Here is a 13,103-nt window from a genome sequence, read left to right as displayed (position 1 = left end):
TTAACAATTGATCTAGCATCAACTGCCGTTTGCGGAAGAGAGTTCCAAACTTCTACCACCCTTCGTGTGTAGAAGTGTTTCCTAACTTTACTCCTGAAAGTCCTGGCTCTAACTTTTAGGCTATGTCCCCTAGTCCTAGACTCCCCAACCAGTGGAAATAGTTTCTCTCTATCTACCCTATCAGTTCCCCTTAATATCTTGAAAACTTTGATCAAATCACCCCTTAATCTTCTAAATTCCAAGGAATACAACCCTAATTTGTGTAATCTCTCCTCGTAATTTAACCCTAAGAGTACAACAGTCCATTACCATTTTAAAGCCATTTCAAATTTAGTTTAATTGTGGTTTTACTATTCTGGCTGTAGAGGGTCACATATTTTCCATTTAATTGCGTGTATTTTAGGGGCTGATTTTAACTTGGTCCACCCGGTGGTAACGGCCCTAAAATCAGGGTGCTGCAATTACTACCCTGTTCCTGTCCCGGTCCTACCCACCGTCATTTTGTCCTGACCCTTCACAAGGGTGACTAAAGCGCCTGAAGCTGGCAGAGGCCTCATTACAGCATACAAATTGAGGTCCTATGATTTTGAGGTTCAAATGGATGGAGCATGCACCATACGTGCTCCGCCTATTTGTATGTGGCGATGAGCAGTCAAACCAGCAGTCCTTAAAGAGGCGGCTGGAGTCCACGCACAAAACGACACAGGAAACATCATCATTTTTTTGGTGGGGCCAGGAGAAGCACAAAAAAAATCTGGGCCACTGCCAGTCATCTAAGGCCTCATTGGTGTGGGAGTCAGTTGATTACCCGCCCTCCCAAAACCGTCGAGCTGTAGTCCTAGGGCACCCGACTGAGTACCTTGCAACTACCAGGTCAAGACGAGCACTACCTCTTGTTGTTTCCTTGCCACATTGGGCTATAAAACTGTTGTGCATTACATTTACCAACTCATGATTATAAAGCAATTGAGTTTTCCCAGTTTATGTTTGGTTGATTGAAATCTCCCATTAAAACAACTTTCCTGTTCTCACATACCCTTCCTATCTCTTCATAGAGCAAATTATCTGCCTTATGCCAAGCTGAGGGTCTGTAAACGTACCTTTAGTGTTAGTTTGGAATTTCTTTCATATTAGAGATGTCAGCAACAACAACTTGCATTTATATAGCACCTTTAACATAGTAAAATGTCCCAAGATGCTTCACAGGAGCATTATCAAACAAAATTTGACACCGAGCCACATAAGGAGATATTAGGACAGGTGACCAAAAGCTGGTCAAAGAGGTAGGTTTTAAGGAGCGTCTTAAAGGAGGAGAGAGAGGCGGAGAGGCTTAGGGAGGAAATTCCAGAGCTTAGGACCTAGGCAGCTGAAGGCATAGCCACCAATGGTGGAGCGATTAAAATCAGGGACGCGCAAGAGGTCAGACTAGGAGGACAGCAGAGAGAAAGAGCAGGGGAGTGGGATTAATTGGATAGCTTTTTCAAGGGGCCGGCACAGGCACAATGGGCTGAATGGCCTCTTTCTGTGTTGTAACATACTATGATACTATGATCTTGGAGGGTTGCAGGGATGGAAGAGGTTACAGAGATAGGGAGGGGCGAGGCCATGGAGGGATTTGAAAACAAGGATGAGAATTTTTAAATCGAGGCGTTACCAATGTAGGTCAGCGAGCACAGGGGTGAGGGGTGAATGGGACTTGGTGCGAGTTAGGATACAGGCAGCAGAGTTTTGGATGAGCTCAAATTTATGGAGGGTGGAAGATGGGAGGCTGGCCAGGAGAGCCCAGAGTAATTCATACTATAGCTTTTCCCCTTCTACAGAACCAACTTTGTTTATGTCCCATGTGTCCCTGCATATAAGGTACACCACCTCCTTTTTTTTGTCCACACATCTTTGTCTTTTCTAAACTTTATATCCTTGAATGTTTCCATCCTCACTATTATAGCCATGTTTCTGATATTCCCACTACATCGTAGTTCCCTATTGCCACAACACCCTCCATTGCTGGCAGCTTATTCCTAATGCTTGTAGCTTTCATGTATATACATTTTATTATACAGCTACCACCTTTCAAGTCCATGTGGATGTCAAATGAGGACGGAATTGGTTCTGGCTATGATGTCCTCCACCATCAAGCTTCTTGCCAGATTAAATCAACATCTTCATGATAGGATGAGAAAAAGGAAAAAAAATCCTGCACTGAGTTTGTGGACAATAAATCTCAGTGATGGCGATGTACAGTAAAGGTCCTACAGGAGACAGTAGTGCTTGTCTGCCATCTCGTGGCCGGATTAGCAAACATACACGAACAAAAGTGAAAAACTCAAATGATGCACCACCTGCTCATACAACTCAGAATCTTTTTTTTATTCGTTCATGGGATGTGGGCGTCGCTGGCGAGGCCGGCATTTATTGCCCATCCCTAATTGCCCTTGAGAAGGTGGTGGTGAGCCGCCTTCTTGAACTGCTGCAGTCCATGTGGTGAAGGTTCTCCCACAGTGCTGTTAGGAAGGGAGTTCCAGGATTTTGACCCAGCGATGATGAAGGAACGGCGATATATTTCCAAGTCAGGATGGTGTGTGACTTGGAGGGGAACATGCAGGTGGTGTTGTTCCCATGTGCCTGCTGCCCTTGTCCTTCTAGGTGGTAGAGGTCGTGAGTTTGGGAGGTGCTGTCGAAGAAGCCTTGGCGAGTTGCTGCAGTGCATCCTGTGGATGGTACACACTGCAGCCACAGTGTGCCGATGGTGAAGGGAGTGAATGTTTAGGGTGGTGGATGGAGTGCCAATCAAGCGGGCTGCTTTGTCCTGGATGGTGTCAAGCTTCTTGAGTGTTGTTGGAGCTGCACTCATCCAGGCAAGTGGAGAGTATTCCATCACACTCCTGACTTGTGCCTTGTAGATGGTGGAAAGGCTTTGGGGAGTCAGGAGGTGAGTCACTCGCCGCAGAATACCCAGCCTCTGACCTGCTCTCGTAGCCACAGTATTTATGTGGCTGGTCCAGTTAAGTTTCTGGTCAATGGTGACCCACAGGATGTTGATGGTGGGGGATTCGATGATGTTAATGCTGTTGAATGTCAAGGGGAGGCGGTTGGACTCTCTCTTGTTGGTGATGGTTATTGTCTGGCACGAATATTTCTTGCCACTTATGAGCCCAAGCCTGGATGTTGTCCAGGTCTTGTTGCATGCGGCACGGACTGCTTCATTATCTGAGGGGTTGCAAATGGAACTGAACACTGTGCAATCATCAGCGAACATCCCCATTTCTGACCTTATGATGGAGGGAAGGTCATTGATGAAGCAGCTGAAGATGGTTGGGCCTAGGACACTGCCCTGAGGAACTCCTGCAGCAATGCCCTGGGGCTGAGATGATTGGCCTCCAACAACCATTACGATCTTCCTTTGTGCTAGGTATGACTCCAGCCACTGGAGAGTTTTCCCCCTGATTCCCATTGACTTCAATTTTACTAGGGCTCCTTGGTGCCACACTCAGTCAAATGCTGCCTTGATGTCAAGGGCAGTCACTCTCACCTCACATCTGGAATTCAGCTCTTTTGTCCATGTTTGGATCAAGGCTCTAATGAGGTTTGGAGCCGAGTAGTCCTGGCGGAACCCAAACTGAGCATCGGTGAGCAGGTTATTGGTGAGTAAGTGCCGCTTGATAGCACTGTCGACGACACCTTCCATCACTTTGCTGATGATTGAGAGTAGACTGATGGGGCGGTAATTGGCCGGATTGGATTTGTCCTGCTTTTTGTGGACAGGACATACCTGGGCAATTTTCCACATTGTCGGGTAGATGCCAGTGTTGTAGCTGTACTGGAACAGCTTGGCTAGAGGCGCAGCTAGTTGTGGAGCACGAATCTGCAGCACTACAGCCAGGATGCTGTTGGGGCCCATAGTCTTTGCTGTATCCAGTGCACTCAGCCATTTGTTGATATCACATGGAGTGAATCGAATTGGCTGAAGATTGGCTTCTGTGATGGTGGGGATATCGGGAGGAGGCCGAGATGGATCATCCACTCGGCACTTCTGGCTGAAGATGGTTGCAAACGCTTCAGCCTTGTCTTTTGCACTCACGTGCTGGACTCCTCCATCATTGAGGATGGGGATGTTTACAGAGCCTCCTCCTCCCGTTGGTTGTTTAATTGTCCACCACCATTCACGACTGGATGTGGCAGGACTGCAGAGCTTTGATCTGATCCGTTGGTTGTGGAATCGCTTAGCTCTGTCTATATCATGCTGCTTCCGCTTCACAGTGTTTTGAATATTATGTGACAGTAGAGTACAGCTGGAGACAACCGTAACAGGAACAGATGTTTCCCAGAATTGACTCCAGTGGTTGTTGGGAGCACAGAAAGAGCAGAAGAGATTATAGTGAAGGACCAATGTCATGTCAGATTTCCCACTGTATATTTTGCAACAGCCTGGTTCAGCAAATGCTAGGTGACTGTTTTTGAACTTCAGTGTATAAGAAGCAGCAGAAACAACAACAAACAACAATTTGCATTTATATAGTGCCTTTAATGTAGTAAAGCGTCCCAAGAGCGTTATCAAACAAAATTTGACACTGAGTCAGATAAGGAGATATTAGGACAGGCTTAGTGAAAGAGGTAGATTTTAAGGAACATCTTAAAGGAGGAGAGGTAGAGAGGTTTAGGAAGGGAATTCCAGAGCTTAGGGCCTAGGCAGTTGAAGACATGGCCATCAATGCTGGAGCAATTAAAATCGGAGATACGCAAAAGGCCAGAATTGGAGGAATGCAGAGATCTCAGAGGGTTGTAGGGCTGGAAGAGGTCATGTTGATAGGGAGGGGCGAGGCCATGAAGGGATTTGAAAACAAGGATGAGAATTTTTAAATCGAGGCATTGCCAGAGTGAGAGCCAATGTAAGTCAGCAAGCACAGGGGTGATGGGTGAAAGGGACTTGGTGAGAGTTAGGATATGGGCAACTGAGTTTTGGATAAGCTCAAGTATGTGGAGGATGGAAGATGGGAGACCAGCCAGGAGAGCATTGGAATAGTCAAGTCTAGAGATAACAAAGGCATGGATGAAGGTTTCAGCAACAAATGAGCTGAGGCAGGTGTGGAGACGAGTGATGTTATGCTAGCTCAATTGCTAAATTTAAATCTGAGATAGATAGCTTTTTGGCAACCAAAGGTATTAATGGATATGGGCCATATGGTGTTAGATCACAGATCAGCCATGATCTTATCAAATGGCGGAGCAGGCTCGAGGGGTTGAATGGCCTACTCCTGTTCCTATATTCCTATGTACGGAGGTGGAAGTAGGCGGACTTGGTGATGGAACAGATGTGTGTTTGGAAGCTCATCTCAGGGTCAAAGAGGACGCCAAGGTTGCGGACGGTCTGGTTCAGCTTCAGACAGTGGCCAGGGAGAGGGATGGAGTCGCTTGCTAGGGAACAGAGTTTGTGGCCCAGACCGAAGACAATGGCTTTGGGTCTCCCCAATACCTTGGAGGAAATTTCTGCTCAACCAGTACTGGACGTCGGACAAGCAGTATGACAAATCAGAGACAGTGGAGGGGTCGAGGGAGGTGGTGGTGAGGTAGAGGTGGGTGTCGTCAGCATACATGTGGAACCAGACATTGTGCTTTTGGATGATGTCATCGAGGGGCAACATGTAGATGAAAAATAGGTGGTGGCCAAGAATAGATCCTTAGGAGACTCCAGAGGTAACGGTGCAGGAGCTGGAAGAGAAGCCATTGCAGGTGATTCTCCGGCTACGACTGGATGAATAAGAATAGAACCAGGGGAGGGCAGGCCCACTGTTGTGTATTTCATTTTGCACTTAAAGAATTGTGAGTCCGAATACACAAGTTGATGGTTTTGCCCTTATTCGCTTCCATGTAGAGAGCATTGGTTACATGGATAGAGTATCATCAAAGACGTAAGCACATGTTTCCATCAGATGCCACCTCAAAACAGTGAGGAATGGCTCCTAGTTATAATACTGCTGAACAAAAGCTGGCCAGCTTTTTTATACATTACTACAGGCTTGCAGTTACATTGCTACCATTGGTTCTTTTGAAATCACATACATCGTTAAACACTTAAGCTAATCATAGGAACTGGCCAGACAGACCACCATTTAGTGCAAAATAGCTAAGCATTGCCCTCCCCCAAGACAAAGGAGAATCTTGGATTCAATGGAAGCTGCTAACTGGTCAGTAAACCCAAGTACTTGTGAACAGGATTCCCATTAAAAGCACTTAATCTTTAATCACTGCGCCCATTTCATGTTAATAGAAAAAGATCTCGCCACACAATAGAGAATAATTGGGTTCCAGCCTGGCCTCCTTTGGAGAAGGGTGGAGTCTAGACTTACTGGCTGCATGTATAGAGAAAACCACCCATGAATAGTACCAACTTTTAGAATGGGTATTTTAGAAGGGAACCAGAAAAAAGCAAACACTACCCAAGTTACTTCCTTGTCTTTTCTTAATACTTACCTAATTCTTTACAATTGTAAACAATTTTACAACACCAAGTTATAGTCCAGCAATTTTATTTTAAATTCACAAGCTTTCGGAGGCTTCCCCCTTCGTCAGGTGAACGATGTGAAATGAAATCCTCGAGTTCACATCGTTCACCTGACGAAGGGGGAAGCCTCCGAAAGCTTGTGAATTTAAAATAAAATTGCTGGACTATAACTTGGTGTTGTAAAATTGTTTACAATTGTCAACCCCAGTCCATCACCGGCATCTCCACATAATTCTTTACACTTCATTGTTTCCAACACCCTGGATGACAGAGGTGTTGGAGGACGATGGTGTGGTCAACCGTGTAATAACACTGTCTAGAAACAAATGTGTGATGTGAAGGTTTGGCACTGTTGTTCTATGCAACCATTTGGTTTGACTTCTTGAGCTCTTGGCATAAAAATGGAGGTCTGATGTTAAGCATTAGCAACTGTTGTGGTGTTGCTGCAGTTATATGTCTGGGCAGCACTCCATCCAGTGTTCTTACAATGCAAATTGCAGGAAACATGGTTCATTTGGATGCCATATGGATAGGCGGAAAGAGGCAAGGATGTAATGGATGTCCTTGAGTTGCTTTCCACCTCCACCCACCCAGATCCACTGAAAAATCGGCATTGGGAGGTGGAAAGTCTAGCCAATAATCTTGTAGAGGATAAACAAGTCAAAACTGTCTGATGTTGGAACACAGAGAATGCCAGCCTTATCAAATGCATTTGGCTGCTTAACTCAGGGCTGAGTCCAGAAGCAACAAGAATATTAACTTGCAGAGCGTAAGGAGCAAAGTTGTGTTTTTTTGTGGATTCCTATCTTCTGCTAAGGTTTCCCAGCCATTTGTTTGCCCCAGCATAAATCAGATGGGATTACTATTCCCAGATCTTAATGTTCGTTGTAATTGAAGGTAGTTTGTAGTCCTTATAGAGTATAGGTGGACAACCATGCAGTCAGTCTATCTAAATAGTTATTGACTAGTTATTGTGAGCACAGAATATAACACATCACTTGTCTATTCAGCGTGCAATTCAATGTATCTATTTGCAGTGATCCCATTGCTGATGACCTTTTAAATGGAGAGTTAACCACAAATGAGAGCAGGGTTGTACTTCTGTTGTCTCAATATGCAGCTGAAGTGTGGCCCTTTGCTTAGCCACAGTTGCTTACACACACGCTAGTAAATGAGCAAGCTGGAAGCAGTGTTGCCGCTATTGAATGTTGTTGCTATTGTCATAATTGCAAAAACAAATTGCATTTATAGAGCACCATTAACATAGTAAATATCCCAGGGCACTTCAAACAAAGTACAAACCTACAGCCCATTAAATTGCACAGAAAATGAGCCATGTGCAATGAAGGAACCACTGCTGGTTTATCTTGAGATCATTCACGATAAGATGAGCTTCACAGACATTATAATGTTTTTCAATGGAATAGCAGAGCATCACAATGCAAATGATGGAACTGAGGGAGAATAGAAGACATACAGCCATTCAGCTCCTCAACAATCCCTTCCCTGTGCAGGCTCCTGTCCCCCTGCAATGAAGAACGATGGTTCCAGAGAACAAATAGTGGCATCTTCCAAACTTCAGCTAAATATCTCGTACTGCATAGAAACTAAGACAGATGGAGTGAGACAAGGAGAGAGTGAATTAGAGAAAGGCAAGGGGCGAAAAAGAGTACGAGAGCAAAAGAGAGAGGGACAAAGAGAATGTACCCATTTTCAGCAGTTTGGTTTTTATTGACGTGCAGTGTCATGACAGATAAGAAGTTCCCATAATCCAATTATGTAATTTCATTCGAAATGCTGTGTGAGTTGAAGTCATGTAATTGCTTTTCTCTTCAGCTTAATCGTCTTGTAAAGAATTGCATAACATGAGAAACTGTTCATCAGACCAAATACACACCACAGATGGCACTTTGAGCAGATTTGTTATCTTTAATCTAAAATAAATATTTCCCTCAATCAATTTCCACTAACATACTTTAAGAAACATTTTGAGTAACATTAGCGACCCATCAAACACAGTGCACAATATTATTCAGCATCTTTGGTATGTCCAGGAGGATCTTCAGAGGTGATTTGTGGCACCAAATGAACTTTTCCTATTAAATTACTGCCTTATAACTCCCTCTCTTGGGCCCCGATATTAGAGTGGAGGTGGGATAGCAGCGGGGCGGGGGGGGGGGGGGTGAATGGGCACGTGGGTAACCCGCCCAATAAAAAATGTCCGCTCCCCACGCGATCGCGATTCAATTTGTGCCACTTTTAACATGGCTTCCGGGTTTGCCGTCCAAAAGCTGCGCAGCGGGCGGACGGTGTATCCGCAGCACAGGCTGTCAGCTGGAGGAGCTCTATTTAAAGGGGCAGTCCTCCAATGGCTTTTCCTGGAGTAAACACCCACACACCACAATACAGCAGCACAGGGGCAAGGCTGCTCCAAGATTCAATGATGCCTCACTCCAGAAGCTACTGGATGGGATGAGGAGGAGTAGGGATCTGTTTTACCCGGCGGACGGGAGGAAGTGGCCTGCCTCTGCCACCAAGAAGGCCTGGCTTGAGGTGGCAGAGGAGGTCACCAGCAGCAGCAACACCTCCTGCACCTGGGTCCAGTGCAGGGAGCGCTTCAATGACCTAACTAGGTCAGCCAAAGTGAGTACACTTATTGATTCTCCTGCATTCCATCTTCCACATCACCGCCACCCCCCCAACCCATTCTGCACTGTCAAGACTACTCTATCACATCACTGCTCACACCCACTTAAGGCTCACCCTCAACTTACCTGCACTTACTCAGCACCTCCTCACCTCCCCATTAATCATCCCACCACTACCACTCACCCCAATCCTCATCCAATATCATGGCTCTGTCTCATACTCACCCTCTAATGCATCTCTTTCACGGTCAGCCTCACCCAAACCAACGCATTCATCGGTTGGCCACGTCACCATCACTCACTCACACGTCTGTTCTTTCTCCCCTTCTAGGAGAAGAGAGCGCAAAATGCACAGGAGAGGGCGAGAACCGGAGGGGGGCTGCAACAAATCATCGTCCTCACAGACACGGAGCAGGAGGCGCTGGAACTCAGCCGCACCCTCAAGAGCCTGTTCGTCGGGGACGGTGAGACTGGCACCCCACAAACGTCTGGTGACACAACTTTAACATTCAGCACACACAGCATGAATTGATGTTAACATGCCTTGCCATCTTCAGCATCTCAGTATGCTCATCGCAACATGACACATCTGTGATGATGCTTAATTTGCCTTCTGATCTTTTACAGGGCCTTCAGCGACCGGTGTGACGGCGGAGGGCGATTCCTCAGAGGACCTGCCGGCCTCTGAGGGTGCACTGTCACATCTTAGCGAGCCAATCACCAGCGCAGATACTCACACCTTGGTGGGTCCTAGTCCACAGTTAGTTGTGTTGGCACCTGGTGAGTTACCACACACAAGTGAGCACGAGCAGACACTGGTGGCAAGGGCAGCGGTGGAGAGTCCGTGTCGGTGGGCGCACTCCTCTCCAGGCTCTGCTCAGCTGGATGCGGAACCCTGGGGGCCATCCTTTAAAAGGAGAATGATCGAGGGACAGCAGCGCATTTGCGAGGTACTGGAACAGGTGCCACGTGCACTCTCCACAATAGCGCAGAGGATGGAGGAGTCCAACTCCTGCATGAGTGGAATGGTGGCACAGGGACTGTGAGGGAATCTCTGAGATAGTGTCACAGGGACGTGAGCAACTCTCTGAGATACTGTCACAGGTAAGTGCAGGAATGTCTGCGATGGAGAGAAGGCTAGCCTCCATTGAGCTTCAAGCATGGTTCACAAATGAGTCCATTCAGGCCCTGACAACGGCCGTTCGGACTCAGGCTGAACAACATCCTGCTGCCTTAAACAAGCAGACAGACACACTAGCACTAGCCTTACAAGGCGTCACACATGTCCTCCAATCTGTTGTCCAGCAGAGTGGTAGGAGTGACGTGGCCCTGGCCAAGGGGAGGGATGATGGCAAAAAGGGACATGGAAGTTGCTCCCTTCTCAACCAGTACCTACAATGCTGCCTCCTCTCCAGGTGACTGAGTCTGCCCCTGCACAGGTGGAGGTGGAGCTGTCTTTGGAGGGGCCGTCACAGGCTCCAGAACCCAGAGGGCGTAGGCCCAAAGTATCTAAGCAGTCAAGGCATGAACAAGAGCAAACAGCCACTACATTTGCTGCAGCCACAGAGGATGCACCACGTAGAAGTAGTCATAAGAGAAAGGCGAAGGTTTTGTGAGCACAAAGGGTATGCACAAGGGTGTTTGACAGAACTGTCATGTTTTTCAGTTATATTTAGTTTTTGTTAAACTCACATTAAATTTTATGATTGTCACCACTGCTGCCACGTCTTGCCCATTCTTGACTGGCTTTTGTGATAAGGCCCTTTCATGAGGTTCACCATGAACAGCAACACTTGATGCCACTCATTGGATCACTCTACAGTGGGTCTATGTGTAGTTGCAGGACTTCCTCATTCGGGAGGCGCGCGCGCACCCAGACGCATCAGTGGGGAACCCGGAAGTCTGCGGGTTGGAGCTGGGTTCCAAACCCGAGCAGGATTTCCCCAATTTTCGGAGCCGCCCTGCCCCCAATGCACCCGCAATTTCCCAGCAAAATTGAGCCCCTGGTATCTATCTCCTGTTCCACTGGAAGATTAGCATATGGTGTGGTGTCAACAAAAGGCAGAGAAAGCATTCATTTACTCTTGGATCTGTTTTCACTGTGTGGGACTTATTCAGAAATCATTCCCAGAAACAACATGCATGAAATCATTCCCAGAAAGCCAATGGTTCTACCTCACTACAAGGTGTAGCTATGTTATACAGTGCTTCTATTTTACAGATGTGCCAGAACTTATAACATTGGTGGCTTAGGACTCCATTAGTAACAGAGAGCTCTTTAAAAGAACCTTTTTATAAATCACTGTAACATTTTGTGTTGTGCCACATTTTGCTATGATATCCTCTCCAATACACAAATCATGAAAGCTTACTAGATGGGAGCAGGAAGTTACAAAGAGACATAAACAGATTAATTGAGTGGACAAAACTGTGGCAGATGGAGTTCAATGTGAGGAAGTGTGAGGTCATCCATTTTGGATCCAAGAATGACAAATCAGAATATTTTCCAAATGGCAAGAGACTCGGAATTGCGGAGGAGCACAGGGATTTGGGTGTCCATGTACACAAATCACTAAAAACTAGTGCACAGGTATAAAAAGTAAACAAAAAGACTAATGGAATGTTGGTCTTTATCTCAAGGGGGCTGGAATGCAAAAGGGAATAAGTTATGTTGCAGTTGTACAGAACCTTGGTCAGACCCCATCTGGAGAACTGTGTTCAGTTTTGGGCCCCACACTTTGGGAAGGATATATTGGGCTTTGAGGAGGTACGGAGCAGATTCACCAGAATAATACCAGGGCTTAAAGGGTTAAATTATGAAGACAGGTTGCATAAACCTGACTTGTATTCCTTTGAGTTTAAAAGATTGAGAGGTGATCTAATTGTTTAGAACGATAAAGGGGTTTGATAGGGTAGATACAGAGAAACTATTCCCCCTGGTGGGGGATTCTGGAACAAAGGAGGCACAATCTTAAAATTAGAGCTAGGCCATTTAGCAGTGAAATCAGGAGGCACTGCTAAATCTGGAACTCTCTCCCCTGTGATTGAGATTAAAAGATTTTTATTCGGTAAGGGATCAAGGGATACAGAGCTAAGGCAGGCAGATGGAGTTGAGGGATGATTGGATCATAGAAACGTAGAAAATAGGAGCAAGAGTAGGCCATTCAGCCCTTTGGGCCTGCTCCGCCATTCAAAATGATCATGGCTGATCGTCTAACTCAGTACCCTGTTCCCGCTTTTTCCCCATATCCCTTGATCCCTTTGGCATTAAGATCGAATGGCTGAACAGGCTCAAGGGGATGAATGGTCTACTCCTGTCCCTATGTTAAATGTTATGTGTCCCCTTCCCCCTTGACTGCACAGCATATGCAGCAGTAACACAATACGTGACAGAATAGTAAATGTGGATTCTTGCTCACAATCTCATGTACTGAGTTCCCAATTTTAGCCATTCCTGTTGTGAGGAGGTAAAATTCTGAGCCCTACATTTGGTCCTCAATGACTACAGAGGGTGGGCAGATATGAAAGATGTTGGTCATTTACTGAAGTCCACAAATTTAAAATTGTATTAAAAATATATTGGATATAGGATGGGATTTAAACTTTCATAGTTTTGGTTAAGCTTCCTGGTGCTGTAAGGAATGTGGATATTGTGCTGACTATTCTCTCTACCCCACCCCTTCCCTTCCCTTTTTTTTTTGCAGGTAATGGACAGTGCTATGCCATTAATTGGAGAATACATTGAAGAGGACAGGCAGCTAATAGCAGACATGGTCATAGGGAAAATGAACCAGCTTCTATCGGAGAACCCTGCAGCATCCCAGCAAAGAGGAGCCGGAATGATACTGAGCCAGGTTAGCAGTGAAACCAACATGGAGGTTTTCTTCCTCTGCTTTATTTCTCCCTTCTTCTTCTTAAGTTGTTGATTCTTTGCTGGGGTATGGTTCCACAGAAGA

The 13,103-nt window shown here is 46.1% G+C and overlaps 1 protein-coding gene across 1 annotated transcript in view; it reads left to right on the top strand.

The window, feature by feature from the left end:
- The window catches only part of LOC137334736 (synapsin-3-like), a 202,772-nt gene that overhangs the window by 178,269 nt on the left and 11,400 nt on the right, over positions 1–13,103 (top strand). The window contains exon 10 of the mRNA XM_067999649.1: positions 12,852–13,001. Within this exon, the coding sequence (XP_067855750.1) occupies positions 12,852–13,001 (150 nt within the window). The remainder of the gene's footprint in view (positions 1–12,851; positions 13,002–13,103) is intronic.

The sequence above is a fragment of the Heptranchias perlo genome, chromosome 18 (genome assembly GCF_035084215.1).
Source record: "Heptranchias perlo isolate sHepPer1 chromosome 18, sHepPer1.hap1, whole genome shotgun sequence".
Classification (NCBI taxonomy): Eukaryota; Metazoa; Chordata; class Chondrichthyes; order Hexanchiformes; family Hexanchidae; genus Heptranchias; species Heptranchias perlo.
The sequence above is the reverse complement of the archived record's forward strand: the minus strand, read 5'-3'. Positions and strand labels throughout refer to the sequence as shown.